This window comes from Leptonotus elevatus, chromosome 21 (genome assembly GCF_054856555.1).
Source record: "Leptonotus elevatus isolate MCC_2025b chromosome 21, RoL_Lele_1.0, whole genome shotgun sequence".
In the NCBI taxonomy this organism is placed as follows: Eukaryota; Metazoa; Chordata; class Actinopteri; order Syngnathiformes; family Syngnathidae; genus Leptonotus; species Leptonotus elevatus.
The window spans coordinates 6,290,975-6,314,052 of NC_141259.1; the positions used below are offsets into that span (position 1 = coordinate 6,290,975).

The 23,078-nt window shown below is 37.8% G+C and overlaps 1 protein-coding gene across 3 annotated transcripts in view; it reads left to right on the forward strand.

The window, feature by feature from the left end:
• The window catches only part of vav3a (vav guanine nucleotide exchange factor 3a), an 80,269-nt gene that overhangs the window by 49,709 nt on the left and 7,482 nt on the right, over positions 1 to 23,078 (forward strand). For 2 of the 3 annotated variants that reach the window (XR_015092073.1, XM_086066015.1), the window contains exons 16-26: positions 177 to 278; positions 1,200 to 1,291; positions 4,075 to 4,097; positions 8,330 to 8,348; positions 11,141 to 11,271; positions 13,270 to 13,335; positions 13,760 to 13,794; positions 14,240 to 14,356; positions 15,106 to 15,193; positions 16,023 to 16,152; positions 22,743 to 22,823. Coding sequence is in view for 2 of the 3 variants with exons in the window: in XM_086066015.1 (XP_085922141.1) it covers positions 177 to 278; positions 1,200 to 1,291; positions 4,075 to 4,097; positions 8,330 to 8,348; positions 11,141 to 11,271; positions 13,270 to 13,335; positions 13,760 to 13,794; positions 14,240 to 14,356; positions 15,106 to 15,193; positions 16,023 to 16,152; positions 22,743 to 22,823 (884 nt within the window). In the remaining variant the exon portion in view is untranslated. The remainder of the gene's footprint in view (positions 1 to 176; positions 279 to 1,199; positions 1,292 to 4,074; positions 4,098 to 8,329; positions 8,349 to 11,140; positions 11,272 to 13,269; positions 13,336 to 13,759; positions 13,795 to 14,239; positions 14,357 to 15,105; positions 15,194 to 16,022; positions 16,153 to 22,742; positions 22,824 to 23,078) is intronic. The other variant, XM_086066016.1, reaches the window with a different exon arrangement.

The following is a 23,078-nucleotide window of genomic DNA, read 5'->3' on the forward strand; positions in this document are numbered from 1 at the left end:
AATAAAATAGTGTATAGTGTTATTTTGGTATAAACAATCCAATAAGTAACAAGCTGTGGAAATTTAAATCTGCCACCATAATTAACTTTGAATTTGTTCTTAGTGTTGGATTTCGAGATTCATTTGAATGCCCAAAACAAAAGTTTAATGAAGTGTCTTTATTCTGTTTTATTTAGCTCCAACATTCATCCAGAGAATGCAAGCAACAATTTCCATGACTTTCGTATGCACACTTTTGAAGAAATTACCTCCTGCAATTCTTGCCACATGCTACTGAGGTAAGAGGCCACTCGTTACCCACTCACAACACACTGAGAAATTTGTTGTTAAATTTTTAGAGCAATTTGACCTTGATTTATACAAATGTCTATCATAAGAATAATTGCTAATTTACTGTACTATGTTAATGAGGGAGTATTCATAATTTAAATGGCATCTTGCACTATATTCAAATGAGTCGGAATGAATAACTCAAGACCGAACCCACCATCACTTAATTTGGTAATCTTACAATCATGGTGGTGTTTCACATTAACTTAGTCACTTCCATAAATTCATTTAAAAATGTTCTAAATGTACAATAAAAACAATTCTAGGTTTTCATACTCACTAATAGAAATAGTTTAAATGAATTTGACGTTTATAGCCGTCAATGGCAGTCAATGAATAAAAAAGAAAACATTATTACAATTTGTAATCATAATTAATTGGATGACTTCACTAGTTAACTCACAATTAATCACAAATTTTATATCTGTTTTAAATGTACAATAAAAAAAACTAGGATTTCATACTCTTGTTAACAAAAGTGGATTTTTTTTTTAACTAATAGAAATAGTTCAAATGAATTTTTTACATTTATAGCCGTCAATGGCAGTGAATGAGTTAATTTCCCCCCCAGATTATGATTTGTTTTCCTAATGGAAAAGAAGCTGATTATTTCCATCAATTCATTGAGCCACTACAACTACTCTCTTAGCGTGGAAGTCACCGATTGGGGAAATATGGTCGTATACTGTATGATCAAGTCAATTGGGTTAAAATACACTCCTTTTGCTGCTCTCGTCCGACCCCCCAAATCTATTTTTGTTGACAGGCTTGTGTAAACTGCTCTTACGTACATTTCCTAATCTTTGCGTTCTTGTACATGCAGTGAAAAATGTTAATAAAGTGAAATGTCCTTGTCACCTGTCTTGCAGGGGCATATTTATCCAGGGCTACTTATGCTCCAAGTGCGGTCTAGGCGCTCATAAAGAATGCTTGGGCCGCCTGGGCTGCTGCGGAAAAACAGGTAAGCTACCTTTTTTCCACATACGTGCACACACAGACACGTGCAGATAAATACAGCCCAATTTAATAAAAAAAATAAAAATTATTTAATCAATCATTTGGTCTCCACCCACGACATTAACCAGAATTGTATAAACACAACTGCATTGACAGAGAAAAGCTCATATGAGCTCCTTATGTGAGTAATTGTTTTGTGTGAGATGAGGTGCAATGCTCAAAAGGGTTATTTTAGGTGGAACTTGTGGGTTTAGAGCCTTAAACATGCCCTTAATTCCAACAACCAAGGTCAGCCACATATTCAATAAGTGCTTCTAATACTCATTCAAATGCTCTTCTGCTACCCTGGGAGGTTTTGACACAAAACACTAAAGGCAATGTCACTGTGTGTGCACTCGTAGTGCTCCCCGATGCTTAATAAATTTTTTTTACAGAGGAGCCTTTAAAAAAAAAAAAAGAGAGAAAAAAAAAGACCCTCCTTTTTATTGTGCCTGCCGCTCTGCTCATGTCTGTTTTGAAAGAAATGGAGGGAAAACTCAAGAAGTGGAAAAAAAAAAAAGGTTGTCAGAAACCAGCTTAGTCTTCTGTTTATATATGTGTGTGAGTGGGAGATAGCTAAACCCTAAATGCAAACTTTATGAAACTATTTGGATCTTGGAAGGACATGGCTGTGTTCCACATTAAAGCCATGCAAAACCTTTTTTTTTCTTCTTCTCCAAACACACAAGCAGGCATGCACATTGCGCTCTAACCACAAGCACACGGTGTTCAGCAAGCGTGTGCCGCAACTGTGTCGTACATTCCCCACAGCGAGCCGCCAGCTCGAGTTGGCCCGAGCATCTGTCACGGTGCTATCAGGTCGCCGAGGCAATAACGCCACCGCCGGGCCCACCTAGGCGCTATGTGCACCTGAGTAGATTTGGGCAACACCCGCGATGGGAGAGCGTGGAACTGTGACGGCTGTGTTGTCGGGTTGAATTCCCTCACTCATTACTCCACATAGCGCTGTGCCACCACGAGTGTGACAGTAAGAACTGATACTTATGTAAGAGGAAAAGTCCCTCTCAAAGTTTACCCAAGAAGTTTAAAGGTACTTTAAATACAAATGTACAGAAATGTAAACTTGTTTTTTAGTTGGTCTGTTTGTTTCTTAAAGGAGCACGGAACTGCCAATTTAAACGTTTTTGACTGGCAAATACTTTCAAACGTACTTGCAAATACGTCAAATGCACTTTTAGGCTAAATTAGGATTTTTTTTGCCCAGAAGATTAAGATATTTTTAGCATTTGGCCTGCCATACCAATAAGTTTGAAATTTAAGTAAGTAAACATGTAAATATTGTTTAACTCATTTGCTCCCAAAAACGTATAAAAAACGTTCTATCTTAAATATAGCCATGGTCCCAAAAACGTATTACGGATTAAAAAATTTTTTTTTTTATGCTAGAGCATACAGAAAGCTTTGATGCAGCCTCTGACCTGAAGAGGACGCTTAACTATGGTAGTTATTACAAAAAACGTCCAGGAGGTGGCAGCAGAGTATAATAGATCAACCAGGGCCATGTTGCAAAAAAGCTCGTTTCCCCAGTGTTTTAAACAGATTTGTGCATAATGATGAAACTTTGCTATATTCTAATGCTAATTGTTGCAAAACAGAAACAGATAGAAATATGTATTTTTTTTCCTGATGAAAGAAGAGACTCTAATCTTTCTTTTGGTAGGTTCCATGTTTTTATAGCAACAGAACACAATATTCTGTGGGCCTTGCAAAAATCAGTCAAAATCCAGTAAAAGAGCCGGGAGCGAAGGGGGTTGCTTCAGTGAAAATGGCTGGGAGTGAATGAGTTATTAATTTTTAGGATTTATTATTACGTCTACTGTGCCTGATTTCCGTTTTTCATTTTTTCCCATAATGCCACGGGCTATGCGCATGCGGAACTCAATACCGTGTTTTTAGCATTTAGCCTACAAGTAAGTTCAAACCTATTTGCAAGTACGTTTGAACGACATAATAATAATAATAAACTTTTTTTTTTGCTTGCACATGAGCTACAAGTACATTCAAATGTATTTGCAAATAATGTATTTAAATTAGTGCAAAAGAACTTGCAAGTCAAAAATGTTTACTCCTTATTGGCAGTCCCACGTTTTTATTACGTTTTTTGTTAATTCACTTTTCAAGATTTCATCCTCCTGAACACACTGCACAACATGACCAAGCAATCTCAGCTTTGCTTTGTTATGCTCATGAGTGCACATAAATAAGTGCCATAATTAAGTCTTTGTTGACCTGCATTTGTCCAAGTTATCAGCGCCATGTGTTTATATAACAGGTCAAAGTTCACTCAAGGACTGACGTGTTTTTGCGTCTAAGTGTAATATTGTGTGTTTGGGTGTGGATGTGTACGTATTCCGTGTTAGTACAGATAGGGGAGAGTGTGTACGCGTGTGCATGGGCGTGTGTGTTTGTTCCAAGGAGGTGTAGCCAGTCCCGCAGGGAGCCAATAACAGAAACTGGTGGAGCAAAAAAATAAACACACACACGCAAACAGACACACAGAGATCTGCCAACCTCTTCTCTTCTCCAACCCTGAGCCTCGTTACCTCCTCTACCTGAGCTGTCAGGTAGCGGCAGCAAAGCAAAAACAAAGCGAACCACGGTCAAACACGAGACGTCCGCCTTCACCACTAATGAGGGAATGTTGTCTTGTACCGGCGAAGGCGTGCAAGTGTTTGCATGCACCTGCTAACCCGTCACTCACTATGCCTGTTCTCAAACCTCTTTCAGATCCCGGCTTCGCCAAAACTCAGGTGAGCTGCCGCTTGTGTTCGTCTGCTGTCCTTCCCTTCTCCCGAGCCGTGCTGCACCGACGGGCTTCTCTTTCCTGCAGCTGTTTGCTAAGGAGACTCCAATTGACTTTGCAGTCTACCTGTGCAGATTTACCACAAGTTGTGTTTGCCGACTTTTCAAAGCTCTCTTCGCTGCATTGCTGATGTGTGCATTACTCTTAACGTATCTCCCTGACAGCAAATTACACTAGGATTTTTCTACAAATAGCGTAGCAGTAGCGTTGACTGTTACTGGCCTTTCTGGGGATTACATCGTGATCGAAAGCAGTTCTGATCAGCAAAATCATGAAAGATGTGATGAGGTGACATTGAGAAGTGTCCTGGCAGTTATAAACCTTTCAAAGCCATTTTCTGCCAAGTCGTACAGTTTGGAACTTGCCAGAAGTTGTAAAAGATTAACTGGTCTTCAGCATCATGTTTTGGCGCCATTCTGTTCGCGTGTCAAGTGAAATGGTCCGGCATACAGTCTGTTAATTGGTCAACCTGTGTTCTTGTCACTAGGTGCGTTTCCATTACTCTCAGTTTTGCGCAAAAGCAAGCTGGTAATGGAAACACATGAGTTTTTTTTTTTTTGAGACATGTCGAAACTTTTTTGCGCATTCCCTGTAGTCATGTGACCCTGTGAAATGAAGTCAGAAAGTACGGGGCAACTCGCTTTCGTGTCGGAGCTGCCTCCGGAGGGGATAACAAGTCTTTTTAAGCACAAAGCGATTCAGTTATGGAGCCAATATGCCGCCGTTCAACGCACGTTGCATGAGAAATGGCCGTTGCCCCTGGCAACGAGCAAAAGAGCGTCATGCGGCGCACGCCTTCGTTGAAATCCATCCGTCCGCACCGCAACACGAGTTATAAGCGCGCGCACACCCACCAACACTAAATGGCCGAACCCGCCCGATGAGGGGAGGGAGATGTTTTTAAAATAATATTAACTTCTGTAAACATCATGAGCACCTCCTACATAACTTCGAGATCCCGCGAGACGGGACATTACGAGAATTGCGCTCTTCAATGGAAACACCGGCAAGTCGAAAATGTACTTTATCGAAATAGTACAATGTGGCTTTTATTTTTGCGAAACAGTGTAATGGAAACGCAGCTACTGTCTATGAGATACAAAGCTTGAGGTGGAAGTAAGAAGAAAGAACACAAAACGCCATTTTTGTGATGTTACATACATTATATGACAGTTCAAGAGGCTTCCAATAAAATAAATAATATTTTGTAGGGGCTTGAGACAAGGAAGAACCAATTACACTCTGGTTAGGACCTGGATAAGGGCACATGCACAGGAATATTTTTTTATTTCCCCAGAAGGATAATGGCACCTCTTTTCTATTCATCATACTCCATGAACCAGGAAGGAGCCATCTGATTAATAAACAGATGGACAAACAACAAATTCTATTATGGATGGTCGCCTCTTAAGTAGTCAGAGATACCGATACCAAGTAATAATACCACTTGTACTTGTAAAGGGATACTTTATTTGTTTAGCCATTTTCAGCAATTGGCTGTTATGTTAGGTGGGATGCGAGGAAGCAGGTTGAGGAGAAGTCCAAACAGGATTTTGAATTAACAAAAACAAAAGCAGACACCAGGAAACAAGTGATACAAGACGTGGGAGGAGATGACAGGGCAAAAAATAAATAAAAAATCCAGCAGCATGACAGGGGGGAAAACTACAATGGTTCGACACAGACAAAGGGGAGGCAAGAGACTATATACACACACACACTGATTGACTGAACGAGACACACCTGGGCAGGACACAAGTGGCAGAGGTTGCTGATTGGTTGACATGAGGAAGGGCAGGCAAACACAGACTAGGGAGGCACACAAGGACAACATAACAAAACACACATCATGACTGAAACTAAGATAACATAAACTCAAAACAAAGCCCAAAACATGACAGACGCAAATCAGACGATGACATTGGCCACTTGCTGTCAACCGAAAAGGACATCACGTGAACTCAGAGCTCGGGTAACGACCAATCACGGCTCACCTGTTTTTTGGGGTTTGGGCATGTGACATTCACAAGCTGAGCCGTGATTGGTTGTTAACCTAGGGCTTATAACCCTGCCTGGACCTTACCACTCGGAAACTCCTCATTACGACTTAGTTTTGTTCATGTGCTTTTGTTGTTATAGCAAAATTGTGGATGCTACGTAATTGTGTAGATTCTAAAACAACCTGCTGTGCTAGCAAACATTAACGCCCTTATAAGTGTTAATATTTCTTGCCATTCACAAATCCTTCGGCACTCTCCGCCATGTTGAAACTTGAATAGTTCTTTTAACTGGGAAACTCAAATATCAAAATAAATTCCCAGTTGTCCAGTAGAAAATACGACATGAGATTCATCTCGACATGTGGTATTTACCATCATTTCGATACCACGTGATGTCATTTTCAGTCAACAGCAAGTGGCAAAAATCCATAAAAAATAATGAAGTTATCAGATTATTATAGACAAAATAATGTTTGTTTGTTTTTTACTGCTGAAAATTGCTAAATAAGTAAAGTATCCCTTTAATTTCTAATTACTAGTTCCTGATTGTAAAACCGTCAAAAAGGGTGTCACGAGTACCGATACTTTGAAATAACCCTTCACGTGCTATGGGAAAGATGGACCTTACCACTCAGACATTCCTAATTACGACTGAGTTCTGTTCATATGCTTTTGTTGTTGTAGCAACAAAATACACAGGGAAGCTGACGTTGTCTTTGCTCTTAAAACCGAACAATTACGGCAAATAATGAGTTGTATTGCGTATGCTACGTAATTGTGTAGATTAAAAAACAACCTGCTAGCGGACGACAACACCCTTATAAGTGGTAATATTTCTTACCATTCACGAATCCTGCGGCACTCTCCGCCATGTTGTAACTTGAAAAGTTCTCTCAGCTCGGAAACTCGGGTATCAAAATAAATTCCCAGTTGTCCAGTAAAAAATACGACATGATGGGGTGTTCACGTGCAGTTTTCTACTCGACATGTGGTATTTACCATAATTTCGATACCACATGAAGGCATCATAAGTCTTAGTATGGCTCAACACAGATACCTTGCATCCATACTTGCCTATCCCTAAATTCTACACTGAATGAATTTTCATTGTAGTCACAATTCGGTAGGTGGAGGTTCATGTTCTAATTTATAAAATATTATGGCGATGCTAAAAAACAAAACAAAAAAACCCTAAAATGTTGGCCTAATAGTAGCTAGCTAGCACCTTTACTTAGTAGGGATGCAGATCAGGATTTATTCTTTCAAAGTGTACCATAATGGGTTTATAGTATGATTTGGAACAATATTACTGACATGACTACTAGGGGTGTGCCAAAAAATCTCAGAAGAATCACAATTCTCATTTAGTACGATTCAGAATCAATTTTAAATGTCCCAAAATCAATTTTATTTAAATTATTTTATACAGTCTTCGATTTGTTTGTGTGTGCCTTTATTGGGAGCGCTGTTCATGTTGTACCCGATTTGGCCACTTAGGGACAGTGTGGTTCCACGCGGTCTGATACACTGTTAAGTTGTAGCCACATTAGAGAGTAGAAGAAAAAAGTCACAATCTAGTTGTTTTTTTTGCAGCGTGGAGCCATTCTTTTGAGTGATAAAAGTGCCGCGAGTAGCGCACTAATTAGCATTAGCGAGTCAGACTGTAGTAGATCATTTTGATTAACTTGAACATCTATAAATTGAAGCAAAAATCATTGTCAATCAAATCATTTTGAAACAAAAATCGCTCTTTATCGAAAATCGATTCTGAATCGAATCGCATACTCAAAAAATCGGAATCGAATCGCGAGACATTCAAAGATTCCCACCCCTAATGACTACTACCCGCAGCGAATGCAATTTGGTCTAATGTGTTTTTTTTGGTATTAAATGCATGTGACATGAATTGAGAGACAACCAACCTGGGGTTAAAGATGCATTGCTGTGTAACAGAAGCACGTACGTCGGACCTGGCTGTGTGTTTGAACATATTCAATTTTTTTAAATCAATTTCAACTTCACAATAATTTTGCTCATTTACTGTATGTCAATGCGGAATTTGATTTGATCATGAATGTTCGCGTCTGTGTCATTGTGTAAATCCGATTATTTTTTCTTATCATGCACATGCGTGTCTGTGTCATTGTGTAAACCAGTTTGTTTTTGTTTTTTTCCCCAGATCAAAGACAGAGATCCAGGTGAGAAGTCCTAACTTTACAGTATTAGTGACACCGTCTTATTTTGGCAGATATCCACTCTCTCTCTTGACATCTTATTTTTTTGAACACTTTATTTTTAATTTATCCATTATTATCTGAAACAATCGTATCCAACAAATAGCAGATATGAACAGCCCCAACGGAAACAGGTTCAATATTAAATTGGACTTATGTAATAGAAAAATAGAAAAACATAAAAGTAAAAAAACAAAACTCTCACATTGCGCTCATTGTCCATCAGACAATGGTAATGCACGATTAGGAATACATTTGTGAATATAAAAGTCTTCTATAAAATGCAGGCACACACTGCATATTGGAGTAAGATTACTTACTGGTGGAGCAGTTATTTCATGTCAGCGTGTGTCTCTACTTTGCATTCAGTTTTATAGCACAATGTGGGGAAGATTCACAAAGCATAATACTGCACTTAGTTCCATGTATGGCTCACCAGGATTTGTAATACATTTTCCTGGGATCATCATTTCCTTTCTTTGGAAGGTAACCTTGCTCTGTCAAAGGTGGAGATTTGTTGCTGAAGCAGATAAAAACTAAATAAAGCTCATGTCAACAACTGAATCTAAATAAATATCCAAAACCAGGCGTGCAGAAGATTGCACATACGTGTGGTCACAATCTCCCGTAAATCCTTCTCTTAGACAATCATTTTTCCTCCTCGCTATTCATTATACCGCAGAAAATCATTTCTGATTGAAGACGCATTAAAATCAATAGGCATTTGATTGCTCCAGCCTTTGGCGTTTCACAATACTTCAACACCGCGCTCGTTGTCTGTTTTCAAAAAGGTGCTCTAAACACGTGGCTTGTCCTTGTGCAGATAAGAATGCAATTCATGCCCCCGAGATGCAATTCTCCACGACCGCATGTCTTTAGAAGTGTTTTCCAGGCAGGCTCGTGCCTGTCGGGCTGCCAGCCTCGGTGCCACAGCGCTGGAACACGAGCACTGCAGATAGATTAGCTGTGTTGAAATGGACAATATTTGCCTTGAGCTGTCCCCTTTTCATCATTCTTTCACTGTTTCTTCTTTTGCTCTTATTGTATTTTTCTACACAGCCTTGTTGCCACGCAGCACAGAGAAAAAGATACACTTTAGATGTCAGACAATGCACAATCAAAAAGTCTCTTATGAAGTACTTTCAAAGAAGACAGCACTTGTGTATATGAATTACAATAACTTTCCTCAAGATGTTTGTGGTGAATGCTACCAATCTGATCTTGCCTTCAAGTGCTTGATTATAGGGCCCGACCGATATGCATTTTTTTTTTTAGGTCGATGCCGATACCAATTTTTGGCAGGAAAAAATACCAATTACTGATTCATCTGTAGATTATTTAAAAATATATATAATGCATAAAATTACCCCCTCTCTCACTGTCACTTAGGCACAAACTTTCTACTAGTCTATAGTATGATCCACAAATTTTAATGAAGTATACAAGGTTATGGGACTTACTAGGCTAACCTGGGACCTCGGTGATTGTATTTCAAGCCATGTCATGTGGAAATGTGTGTTAAGAATTAAAAAATAATAATAATTAAAAAAAAATCCTTGGACGTTAGAATCTTTGAATTTTGAGAAAAGAAAGTCTTTGAATCCTTGAAATATCAACTTTAATTATAACTTGAAAAGACAATGACAAACTAAAACAATAAGAAAGTGAAATAAGAATAGAATAAACTAAAATAATTGCACCTGAAAAAAACAGTAAGAACAAATACTGACTGTTCCTGTGCGTTTTGGCCTCTTGGGGGCAGTGTGGTGCCTTGCATCCATGGCGAGCACACTTAAAGTGAGTAGAGAAGAAAGTTGCGATTGAATTCTATTAAAATAACTCATTTTTCACAAATTTGGAAGAAATTGTGCCTTTGTGTAGTGTTATCTCACCTGTAGGTATGTGTTCCCAAAAGATTTGTGTGTGAATATTCCTTATTTTAAGGAAAAACACTCCCAAAGTCGATGCTAACTTCTTGTTAGCATTTGAATGGGATCCTCCCTTCGTTTTTAGCATTAGCACTAAGGCTAGCAATGTTTTAAAAACAAAGCATATTTTATATTTAAATATACAGTATATGTAATTCTTAACGTCGTGTGTTTAATTTTAGTTTTACAGTTAACTTCAACTGTCATTAAACAGCTTAAAGAATGCTTAGGGACAACAAAATAATCATAATAACATACGCTACACACTTGCTAGTTGCTAATGCTAGGCAAGCAAAATGGTGGATTCAGAGTACTTTCACAGTGTCGGAAACTTCGGTTTTCTTCGGTAACGTTTTAAGTGGAAAATAGTCGGCCATTTGGCCCAATTGGCCGATTGTTTTGGCTAATGTTTGAAGGCCAATAATCGGCCGATTAATTGGTCGGGCCCTTCTTGATTACCAGCTATATAGCAGGAGCATAGCACTTATGGTTTTCATAATGAAATCATCCAGATGACTTGTATAGGCAGTATATGCCTGACAAGAGCTGTATTTGTATGTGAGTACACATGCAACCTACACTCCCTTTGATTATCACCCAAAAAAGCCATGAATAGTTTAGTGGAGCAAAGCTATAGAATGACAAGCATGCCCGTTTACAACTGAGGTCAGAGGCACACACACTTACATACTGATGAATCAAAGCAGTCGCTCTGGAGGGAACACATTAAAGTACTAGTTTAAAAAGTAGAGGATCTCCGAGAATGACAAACAATCATTAAATTATTTTATACAACTTGTGCGGGTCCTCACGCTGTTCTTGTTGCAGGGCTGCCCAAAATGATGGTGATCAGGAACTACTTTGGTGTGCCGAGCCCGACTTCTGGTCCGGCGCTCAGCATCCAGACGGGTGACATCATCGAATTAATCTGTGCCGACCTTCACAGCTCCTGGTGGCAGGTCAGAGTTTACACCACCTTTTAATCCACACATATTAAAGTCATCACTTGTACGGACAGTTTATGGCGTCGTACAGCGAGGTCAGAGTGATGTATCACGATCAGTCAAGTTTTATATTATTATGTATGTTTTAAGCCTCAGACAGGCTATTTATACAGAATTTAAAAAATATATAATAATTAAGATAACCACAGAAAACAGAAAAACATGATATTTGTTTTAAGTATGTTACTTTTTTATTAATGTCAAGTAATTTGTATATATTAAACATGAGATGTGTCATTTTCAGTCAACAGCAAGTGGCAAAATGGCCGCCCCCTGAGATGGATAAAAAGAGGTGGATTTTGCCGCTTATTTCATTTTCCACAAACGCAGTATGAATCAGAATATATCGTGTTTAGACTAGTGGGCTGCTTAGAACATATTATTGTAAGAAATATTTTTGGGTCGACTTCCGCTTTAAATTGTATTAACATGCACAACAATAAATTATCAATCAAGTATGCAACAGAAATGAACAAATATAACACACAAGACAGATAAATAATTAAATGAATCCTTTGCAAATGCTTAACGTTCGGAAACTGAATCTGCACAGTCGGCAAAATTCAATATCCATCATATTGTAGCCAGGCGACCATAATCATTTTTGGCGTGGCTTCTGTGTGATAAATAGAATCGATCGCTGTAATTTATTTCGCTCTGTGTCTGCCTTCTGTTTACTCACTCAATGTCCCTGCTATAATCATTATTACATTCTTAGCACGGATGTCACACTGGCCACAAGGACTCATACATGACGGGCAATGACCTCCATAGGCTATCATTGTAGCAAATGGTAAATGGTAGCTCAATGAGGTCAGCAAAATATTAGTTCACCACCGCTCAGTAAGTTGCAGTACACTTCTGCACAAATTAAAATTAAAGTAATACCTCAATCTTATATATATATAAATATACACACTGTATGTGTGTGTGTGTATATATATATATATATAAAATCAGGAGATTAACATTTGTAATCGTAATTAATTGCATGACTTCAATAGTTAACTCATGATTAATCGCAAATTGTTATATTTGTCCTAAATGTACGATAAAATAATTTTTTTCTAAATTTTCATACTCTTGCTAACATAAAACTGGGAAAAAATGTTAAACTAATAGAAATATGGCTACATCTTTTAGCCATTGATACAGTAATTTCCTAATAATTCATAAAGTTGAGTTAAAATTTAAAAGATGTACTGTACTGTAAAAAACGGATGTGATATCTATTTGTGTTGAGGTCATTTTTCTGCCACACATTTAATGAGCTATCTAATCTTTAACATGAAGTAACTTGGGAAAATCTGCAAATTTTTTAAATTGTAAAATACAACTTGGCTCCACAAATATATGCATTATTACTAAATTCATTACTGCAAAATTTTGACATGGATGTGTCTGCTGCGTTGTGACTAGAATTCCCCCTGTACAGGCTTTCCAAGTAAGGGGTGGTCATTTATCGCGCGTTACAATAAAATACAATTTGTGGCATTAAAGGAACGTTAAATAAACTTGAAATTCACACACACTAATTTTGACACACACATATATATATATATATATATATAAAAGTACATCAATGCTCATTTTAAGCTACATGCATGTCACATATCTCTGACTTTTTTGTCCCTGTGATGCATTTTCACACAACACAAGAACAGACAATTAAGCTTCAGCGCCTGAACCGAAAGAGATAACTGCACTAAGGTCCCCAGCAGACCCTCTATCACCCTTATATGGACTCCCAAGTGCTTATAAATCAAGACATTAGAGTGATCCTCAAGGGGGAAATAAGGAGTTCTCTTCCTGCCAGGCATTATTGCAACAATGGAATAACAAGCGCTGTATATATGCACTGCTCCGTGTCCTGGACTAATTGTTGTTGAATTATTGAGACGGAGTCACCCAGATGTACAGTACATAACGCAATTATCTTCTCTGTGCTTTCAGGGCAAAATCCTGTCAACAAAAGAAGTTGGCTTCTTTCCAAGCGACGCTGTGAAGCCATGCCCATGTGTAAGCAGCTTCTTGTTTTTCAACATACCAACTGTCGCTCATTTGACTTCATGTGCTTTCAAGGTTTAGAGTTTGGCCCTGCAGAAAATCAATATTTTTAACCCCAGGAAATGCTTCACCGGTTGGCTGTTTTCATGCAATCTCAGTGCATGTTATAGGTGATGAACACAATTTAGAGCAGCCTCTTCAGGACTAGGACGCCTCTATTATAGATAATATACAATGCTATCGCAGAGGATTCTGTTGCAAAGATAACAGCAATTCTGAGCAACGTCTTTATTGGGGGCATAAAGGCACCTGCACTTTGGATTTGGCACCAGACAAATTTAATGCATTTAGTTCAGCTGATGTTGGATGAGGGTTTAATAGTTAACAAGACTAAAAACTGCATGTCCATTTTTTACCTGCTTTTGTTTTGCTTCAGGTCCCAAAGCCCATTGATTACTCCTCTCAACCATGGTAAGTTTACAAATTAGCCTTTACTGCCTAATTAGATTGTCAATAGGAAGGTAGATGCCTTTCCTAAATCACTGTTTTATTGGATAGAACTAAACACAGCAAACAGACAGCTGTTTTTGGAGCATTTGATCGAGCTTCCTAATTGGGGAAACACGTTTGTCACTGATAGAACAAAAGAATAAGGCTTTGCTAGCCCCGTAATGGGGATTTAACAGCAGAAAATGGATAGTAGATGCACACAAAAATAAGAATATGAAAGAATCCAAAGAAGAGAAAAAAAACTTCATTCAGCTCCAATTGGATTTTTGCTGCAGCCTGAGACACATTTGGGTTTGATATCAAAAGACCGACATGACACAAGATGAGCAGGTCACAGGCTTGCATTTATTTTAATACGTTTGTAACACGTTTGATGTGTTTCGTTACAAATGTTCTATCTTTTCAGGTTTGCGGGATCGATGGAGAGATTCCAGGCAGAGGCAGAGCTCATGTGCCGGGTCAACAGCACCTACCTGGTCCGCCATCGCAGCAGAGAGTACACCGAGTACGCCATCAGCATTAAGTAAGTCCCCATTGTGTTGTAATGCTGAGTCGGCTTTTACAGCTTTCACATTGTTTTAAAGACAGAGGGTCCCCTTCACTTTTGAAGACAGTGCTGACACAAGCGGGTAATACAAGCAGGTGATAATATTTGTTTCTCTGCGTAGCAAAGCTCTGGATTAAGCTGTTTTCTAATTCCCCAAAATATAATTTCTGTTAAACAATTACTAAAAAAGAGCATGGATGTCTTCATACGAATACATCAAATGTGTGAATTCAGTGACTCTTATGTCATACTTTTTGGATCTGTCCCCTTGAAATAATAATAGAAATACAGTAAGGCTAAAATAATGGAGCCATTAAATTGTAATGTTTTGACAATCAAAAGTAAATAAAAAGCTAGAACTCATGCTCGTTACAGCTCTTCTCCCGTACATACCGAAGTGGCTTCTAAGTAAGTTACACTTCCCGACTGCAGGGGGAGCCTGCGATCAGAAAAACAATTACTCCCCATTGTTGCTTTAAATAAAGGACAAAGACCACAAAGGTGAATAATCTCGAGTAGAGCAAGACTATGAATGACAAATAAGTGTGTGGGAGCGGCCGTTCGAGGCACACGGCCCCTCAGATCACCCATCATTCGTACGTCAAGCACCTTTGGGACCCTATGCATTCCATTATGGTTTCACCATGGGGCCAGGGGCCGGCCACCGATCGATGGCGGTGATCAGGGAGGGAAATTACACTCATAACTTATTCAATGGCCCACAGGTACAACGACGACGTGAAGCACATAAAAATCCTGACGAAGGAGGGCTGGTTCCACATCGCGGAGAACAAGCAGTTCAAGAATCTGTTTGTGAGTCTGTTAAGTTTCTCCCCCTTTTTTTAATTTTAATTTTATTTATTTTTACAATTTTGCCACTGTAAATCATGAATAAATCATTGGCTTCATTAATGTGGTGTCAAAACCTGAATTTTATTTTAGCAGCGTACGCAAAAATAACTTTATATTACAGATGCGTTTATACTGGCCCGAGGGCTTTGGCATTATAGATACTATACGTCCAACACATATTGGAACATTTTACCACATACACTATATATACTGTGCCATAAAAGCATTTTTCTATTACTTCTACAGAAGCGTGGAGATGCCAATTTGGCGTAAACATTTGGGCAAATACGTTACAATACAATTCAATATGTTCAAACATATTTGCCAGTCAAAAATGTTGATTTGAATTTTTATTTCCAACATGCATAAAAAAAAAAAAATACAAATTATGAAAATAAAAATTACGAAGCCAAAACTTGGAAACAGCAGGAAAAAAAAGTCATTGAAGCAAACAAGAAACACAATTTAACATCATATTAAGCAACAAAAGATATAAATATACATTGCAATGCCACGCTTCCATAGTTTTGCACAATAAAACAATATTGATTAACATCATTAAAATTAATTGATGCCAGCTGAAGAAAAGCTGTGTTGCAGTTAGATATATCATGAAAATAGATAATAATAAGAAAAAAAATGGGTTGTTATGAGGAGTTAAAAACATCTAAGAATCCTAATGTGCATAATGTACAAGTTGAAATTTGTCTTTGAGAAAAGTTTGAATAATCCACATGATGTGCTTGAGCCATGTCGCCTTTAATTCATGCATGCTCTTTTGTGTGTTCAGGAGCTGATTGAGTACTACAAACGTCACTCCCTAAGAGAGGGTTTTAGAAGTCTTGACACCACGCTGCAATATCCATACCGGGAACTGGAAAATTCTACAATACATCCTCTCAGTCGCTCCGGTAGCAACAGTAAGTACGCCCGAGGAGGTGTGAAAGAAAACAAATAAATGTTTAGTACTTTTATTCATTTGACCTTTTCAATTCACTTTCAATAAAAGGTCGCAACTTGACGGTTTAAAAGCTATTCCAAAAGGTTGAGGGACGTGTTTTTTTTGTAGTGTGCAGTTCTACACCTGAAGCAAAAAAATAAATAAAAAATAGTCATGCTGATATTGACAAAAGTATTGAGACGGAGCACTTAATCAATTCATGATTTAATCAAGGGCATTGCGACCTGAATTATTTAATCCACGCTGTCAATATGATGCAGTACAGTTCTGAAAAACTGTGAACTACAATCGCAACAATGGCATTTGTGATTTCTGACTTTAAATACACACAAAGACAAAAATAAATCTTGCAGACACAAACCTAAATTGAAAGAAAATGGACCTTAATGTTGACTTTTTTGTAGGTATAGGTGTCCAAATACTTTTGTCCATTTAGTTTCACACCCCCAACATTTTTTTAACACACCTTTGCTTTGGTTTTATGTGTTAGTCTTTAATTCATCCCAACAGTAACAGTCGCATGTCAACTTTATGACCACAAGCAGCCCCACCGATGTTTTGATGAACGAGCAGTTCTGTGATCTGAACATTTTCTCTCCGCCAAACCCTTTCAAACCATGTTCCATTTGCTCTTAACAGTTTATGCTCCAACCCTGCTTCTCGCTGCCGTTGTTACTCGGCTCGGCTGATTTCTTTGCCCACCGCTCTCAGTGCTTTCTTCATCCTTTTCACAGCGCTTTAACTCACCTGGGAGCATCTTCACAGCCTTACAGTAAAAGAGCTGCACAGCTATTTGCTATTTGGAACAGTTCCGTCTCCACTGACTTTTATTGTTGTTGTTCGTTTTTTATTTTTTTATTTTTTAGCTCTGCGTCTCATTAGATTTGACAACAGTATCTGCAGTTTCCAGACCATCAAATACTACAAATAAGTTCCAAGGGAGTTAAATTATCTGGTTAAACCTTCAGTGAACTAACCAAAGTGAAGGCAAATATATTGTCAGGGCTTTGGGGCCTACTATCCTCATATTTATTTGATTCCAAAGAGGCGACTAAATGAACAAAAACGTTTCTTTTTTTTTTTTTAACCCTCAGTGTTTTAAACGTATTATATAAAAAATAAGCATCAGTTGAAGCTCTCAATTGACACACGGGCAGTACAAAATACAAGTCCTATAGGTTGAAAATCACTTCTAAAAATGACTGATATAATTTAACTAGAATTTAGTCATAATTATGAATATTGGTTTAAATCTGATGTAGGCACTCAAAATCAATCATTAAACTTTTAAGATTAAAGTATTTTTTTTATTTAAATCACACCAAGAGGAATATTCCCGACATTTCAATCAATGCAACATTTGATTAGATATAGTGTAATTTAAAATCAGCAGGGATTCTACTTTGGAATATAATTATAATCCAAAGGAACTATTGTTAAAACAACAGCCAGAAAAGCGTTTTTGTTGTTGTTTCTTTAAAAAGTATTCAGAATTATATCAGTTACTGGAATATTAATTCAAAGTATTTGTAAAATGTCAATGACAAGGAAAAAAAAAACTTTACGTGTTGAATATTTCAGCCTCCGTTTGACTTTACCAAAAGCAGAACTTTGTTTTTCACACTCAAGAATTGTTTGAAATGAAACACAAAGAAGATTTTGCAGAACTTAATTACCTGTCTGGCTGTTGCTGGGGTTTGAGCGAGGACATTTCTCTCCTGTGTATGTTTTCTGCTGTTTCTGTTCTGTTCCACAAAATCCCGGGACTACCTCAACACAAAAAAACAACTGTTACAGTTTCTAAAACTCCTTTTTTTTTTAGCATCACAACTGTATTTGGTTTGGAATGCAACACATGATGGCTGTTTATGTATGCAACTGCCGCTTCTTTTTACTTTGTGAGTCGTTATCCAGACTCACGTCTCAAAGTTTAGGGCTGCTAATTAGGGGCTGACTGAAGAAGAACACAACATTGCAGTAAGATTTTTTTTGACTTGGACACGAGCAGGTGTTGTTGACGTAACTTTGAATAGAGATTTTAATGAGATTATTTGCAAGTGAGGAAAAAGAAGTTAGGTAACAATTGTGACAGTCAAAATACATCGCCTGGAACTCTCTCTGCCTTTAAGTAAATAAATGCCCTCTATGCTACTGTTTAATCTGTTATGAATTTTGCCATTTAATTCTACATGGCTAGATAAATAATAATAATAATAATAATAAATGTTATTTGTAATGCACTTTATATTTCAACAATCTCAAAGTGCTACATAGTAAAAAAGTAAAAAAATAAATAAATATATATATAATAATAATTATTATTATTATTATGAGATAACAGCACAGTGTGAAAAAAGTACCGAACTACTGAATATTTGGCAATGTATTCAAAAGTTTCAAAAGGTCAAAGTTCACTTGACAAAGTTATTATAGTATATTTTAAGTTCATCTGGAATATCTTCTGAAAGCTAAATATTTGGGTCTTTTATGAGTAGTATGAGTATGAATATGAGTATAATAGTATGAATTACAAGCACTGTAATAATATAATAATAAATAATAAATATCCCGGGCACCGTAACTCAATCCTTCATTACGAAGAGGCATCAGATCTCAACATGAAGTTTTTTTGTTTGTTTTTTAACATATTCGGCCCGCAGATAAATTCTTCAAAAATTGCTGATAAAGATTCAATAAATATTTTTCTTGGAAAGCGAGTGTAAAAAGGGTACAATCCAGTAAAGAAAAAAAAATGCCCAAAATGAGTTCTTGCACTTAATGTTGGTTTGTTGTTTAGCCGCTTTGTACCATCCTTAACTCATTCACTCCCAGCCATTTCATTGAAGCAACCACCTTCGCTCCCGGCTGTTTTACTGGATTTTGACTCATTTTGCAAGGCCCACAAAATATTGTGTTCTATTGCTATAAAAACATGGAACCTTCCAAAAGAAGAGTCTCTTCTTTCATCAGGAAATAAAAGTATATTTGTATCTGTTTCCGTTTTGCAGCAAATAGCATTAGAATACAGTTAAGTTTAATCAATATTCACATTCCTGGTGAAAACACTGACAAAAAGGGCTTTTTGCAACATGGCTCTGGCTGATCTCTTATACTCTGCTGCCACCTGCTGACCGTTTATGTTTTTTTTTTTATAACTACCATTGCTTTAAGCCATCTATTCATGTCAGAAGCTGCATCAAAGCTTTCTGTATGCTCTTGCATTAAAAAACATAAAAAAGAAAAAAAAGAAAAAAGAGTAAATATGTTTTGGGGAGTGAAGGACAAAGTATTGAAAAACGTTTTTACACATTTTTGGGTTTGAATGAGTTAAATTGTAAAAGTAATTTGCTGTTTGCTTCAAAACCTTTAGCATTTTGAAAAATGAACTATATTAAAGAACATATTTTGTCCATTCAATATCTAAAATAGCATTTTTGTCATACATCTGGTTGGGAAGTATATGTGGTCCTTTGTGGCCCCCTCCAGCATTTAGTGCTCTTACCACTTGTCGTTATTAGGGTCGTAGGGGAGCTGGAGCCTATCCCACCTGCCAATTACAGGGCACATGTACTGGGAGTCTAAAATTATAAACGTAGAAAAAAAAATATGTAGGGTTTTGTTTTACTTTACTTAGGTAAGCTAAAAATTCCTTGTGAGTTGTTTGCATTTTTATTTCTCACGCTTGAATCTATTTGAGGAGAAGTAAACCTTTTTTCTTTATCTATATTGCTGTGGCAGACAATGCCAGGTGGGAACAAGGCTGAAAGAAAAAACATCAAGCATCTATTAAAGATTCACAATTGACTGTCTGCCTTCTTCGAAAAGTGCGCTGTGTAGTTCATCCATTCAAAAGTCTAGTTTCACCCCACACGGTGCTGCTTCCAAGCTGAGTCTTTCAAGCAACGGCAGAAAAAAAAGAAAGAAAAGACAACAGTGCCCATCAATTGCTTGTTAAAACAACATCTGTAACTCGTGTTAACATTTTATTCTCAAGCCAGTTGATCACTTCTGACTAGAGACAGCATGCTGATGGTCACATTGTTGGCAATGCCATTGTTAACAGATTGGTTAGCCGTGTCGTTCAACATGCTTTTCAAAATAATTCCACACTTCCCACTTTAATCTTTTCCCGTTGTGCACACTTTCTTAGTTTGCTCCTTCATGTTGATTGTGACTTTTTTCAAGCCGTGCATAAAACCTAAAATACTAATTAATGTTCTCGTGGAAGGGTCTCATCTCAAACCTTGGATTACTGATTAGATTCCATCTCCGTGCGTTTGTGTGTTTTTAACCGCTCACAAAGTCAACTGCATATTCTGGTGTTGTTTAAAAAAAAAAAGAAGAAGAAAAAAAGAAGGGCCGAGCCAAAACTAAGCACATTGGATTCAGGTGGTGCTTTTGGTGTCTGTTTGAAGTAGACGGCCTTGTACCTGGATGCCGTCAGAGGCTGCTGAGCTTTCTCTCAGCGGGCTGATTAGTACTTATGTCAAAAAAACAGCAGAGCTCACCGCCTCATCTCCCTTTACAGCATACCAATAATGCGGGCCAGTTAACTCGCCAGCAAGTATTGTTCAGAACAGCATGTTTCTCATAAAGCGCAGTCATTTGTCTGCCATTAGTGAGGACAAATGTTGACTCCTCAATCATGATGAAAAAACAATTGACTTGTACTTGTAGTTGTCATGCTACGTTTTTGCACAATTACTTTTAGTATGCACTTGTCAGGCACCTCATTGGGTACCCTCATACCATTTAATGAGATCTGATTTAAGAGCTTTATCGTAAAATACAGATGATAAAGACCCTCCTCGTGTGGCTAAATGAGGAAAGCAAAATATTAGGGACATATGTCAGTATGATGCAGTGCATATTTTTTACCTTTGCAACCCCATAAAAAATGTGATAACGAGTTACTGATCATCAAATCTGAGTACACACTGCTTTTGTAAAAGGTGTAGGTGTATGTGTTTATACAAGAGAAATGAGAGAAATATTCTGGTTCAAATCTCGACTCAGGCCTTTCTGTGTGGTGTTTGTCTTTTCACCCTGTGCTTGTGTGCATTTTCTCCGGAAACTTCAACATCCCAAAAAACATGAATGTTAGGTTAATTGAATAATATAAAATGTCAATAGAATGTGACTGCGATGTGACCATGCATCAAAGTGCCGCAGGAGAACACCGACTACTTCCGAGGAGGACTTAATCAACTTGTATAAAACCATACATTTGTTATTAACTCATTCACTCCCAGCCATTTTCACTGAAGCAACCCCCTTCGCTCCCGGCTGTTTTACTGGATTTTGACTGATTTTGCAAAGCCCTCAGAATATTGTGTTCTATTGCTATAAAATTATGGAGCCTGCCAAAAGAAAGAGTCTCTTCTTTCATTAAGAAAAAAAGTATAATTGTATCTGTTTCCGTTTTGCAGCAATTAGCATTAGAATATAGCTATGTTTCATCATTATTCACAAATCTGTTGAAAACACTGGGGAAAAGAGCTTGTTGCAACATGGCCCTGGCTGATCTCTTATACTCTGCTGCTACCTGCTGGCCGTTCTTGTAATAACTACCATTGCTTTAAGCGACCTCTTTAGGTCGCCAAAGCCTTCTCTATGCTCTAGCATAAAGAAAACTTATACATACGTTTTTGGGACAATGGCAATATTTAAAATAGAACGTTTTTAATAAGTTTTTGGGAGCAAATGAGTTGATACCAAATCCTCTTTAATGGAGTTCAGATTGAGCAGGTGTACCTAATATTGCAGCTGATGACATCTTTTTACACTTAATCCTAACAGCATGTATTTCCTATGTTGACGTTCTTATCACCCCCCCGCATTAAAAACAACAACAACAACAACAGCAGAGCACCTTTGCAATTGGATCCGCGTTTGTATCTTCTTTTGTGAATAGTGGAAGACAGATAGAAATACAAATGCACCGGGCCTCGGATTTGTTTATTTCTCGTGTTTGTAAGATAAAGACACTGTTGGTCTTTTTGAAGTAGAGAAATTTACTCTGTTGTCATTGCAAGCTTCCACAATGACACAAAAAAGGGAATAAGGGTTTAAAAAAAAAAAAAGACTGTAAAACTTGTCTTACCAGGGATTCCTTTGTAAAATGTGAAACAGTTCTAATTATATTTTAGCTGAAGTAGAAATGGATGTAAATGTTATGTCAGTCCCTTTTAAGGATCCAGACGGATTGAAACAAAATGTGTCGCTCTGCATTTCAGGGGTGCTTCTTTCGTATCAGCAATTTTGGAATGACTGACCTTTAAATGACTAAGGACAATCCTTGTAGTTTTATGACCGCAGAACACCAAATGGGGCCCCCTCCAGGTCTTGTGAAAATGAGATGAATGTCAAAAGAGTCCTAAACTTCACATCTGTGACTTGTTGAGATTTCCGTACCCGCAGCTGCGTTGTTTTGTTAACTCTGAAAACAGTTTTCTTTGCTTCTCTCTTTCTTTCTCTCTTCCATCTCCACATCCCTGCTCTCTTCCCTCTTGCATCCCGCCGCTTCCTGCTTGGCTCGCCCCGCCATAGCCCCATTGCTCTGCGGCCTCTCTTTTGTAACCCCTGCCGGCTACAGCTTTGTACCTCCTTCCTCTGCCCCCTTCTGGTCAGGTACAGGTATCACTTCTCTTTCTGTTTGTCTGCCTGTCCGTCCAACGTTATGTCTTTGGAACGAATTGCCCAATTTTTTTGGGTGTCATCATGAGTGTGCCTATTTATTTATTTATTTTTACTACTAGTGTCAAAATTAGTGCATACATTTTGAGTTAATTTAAAGTTCCTTTAATATTACTAATGTTTTTAATGAACGATTAATGACCGCCCCTTAGAAAGCCTGTACTGGGGGAATTACAGTCGCAACGTAGC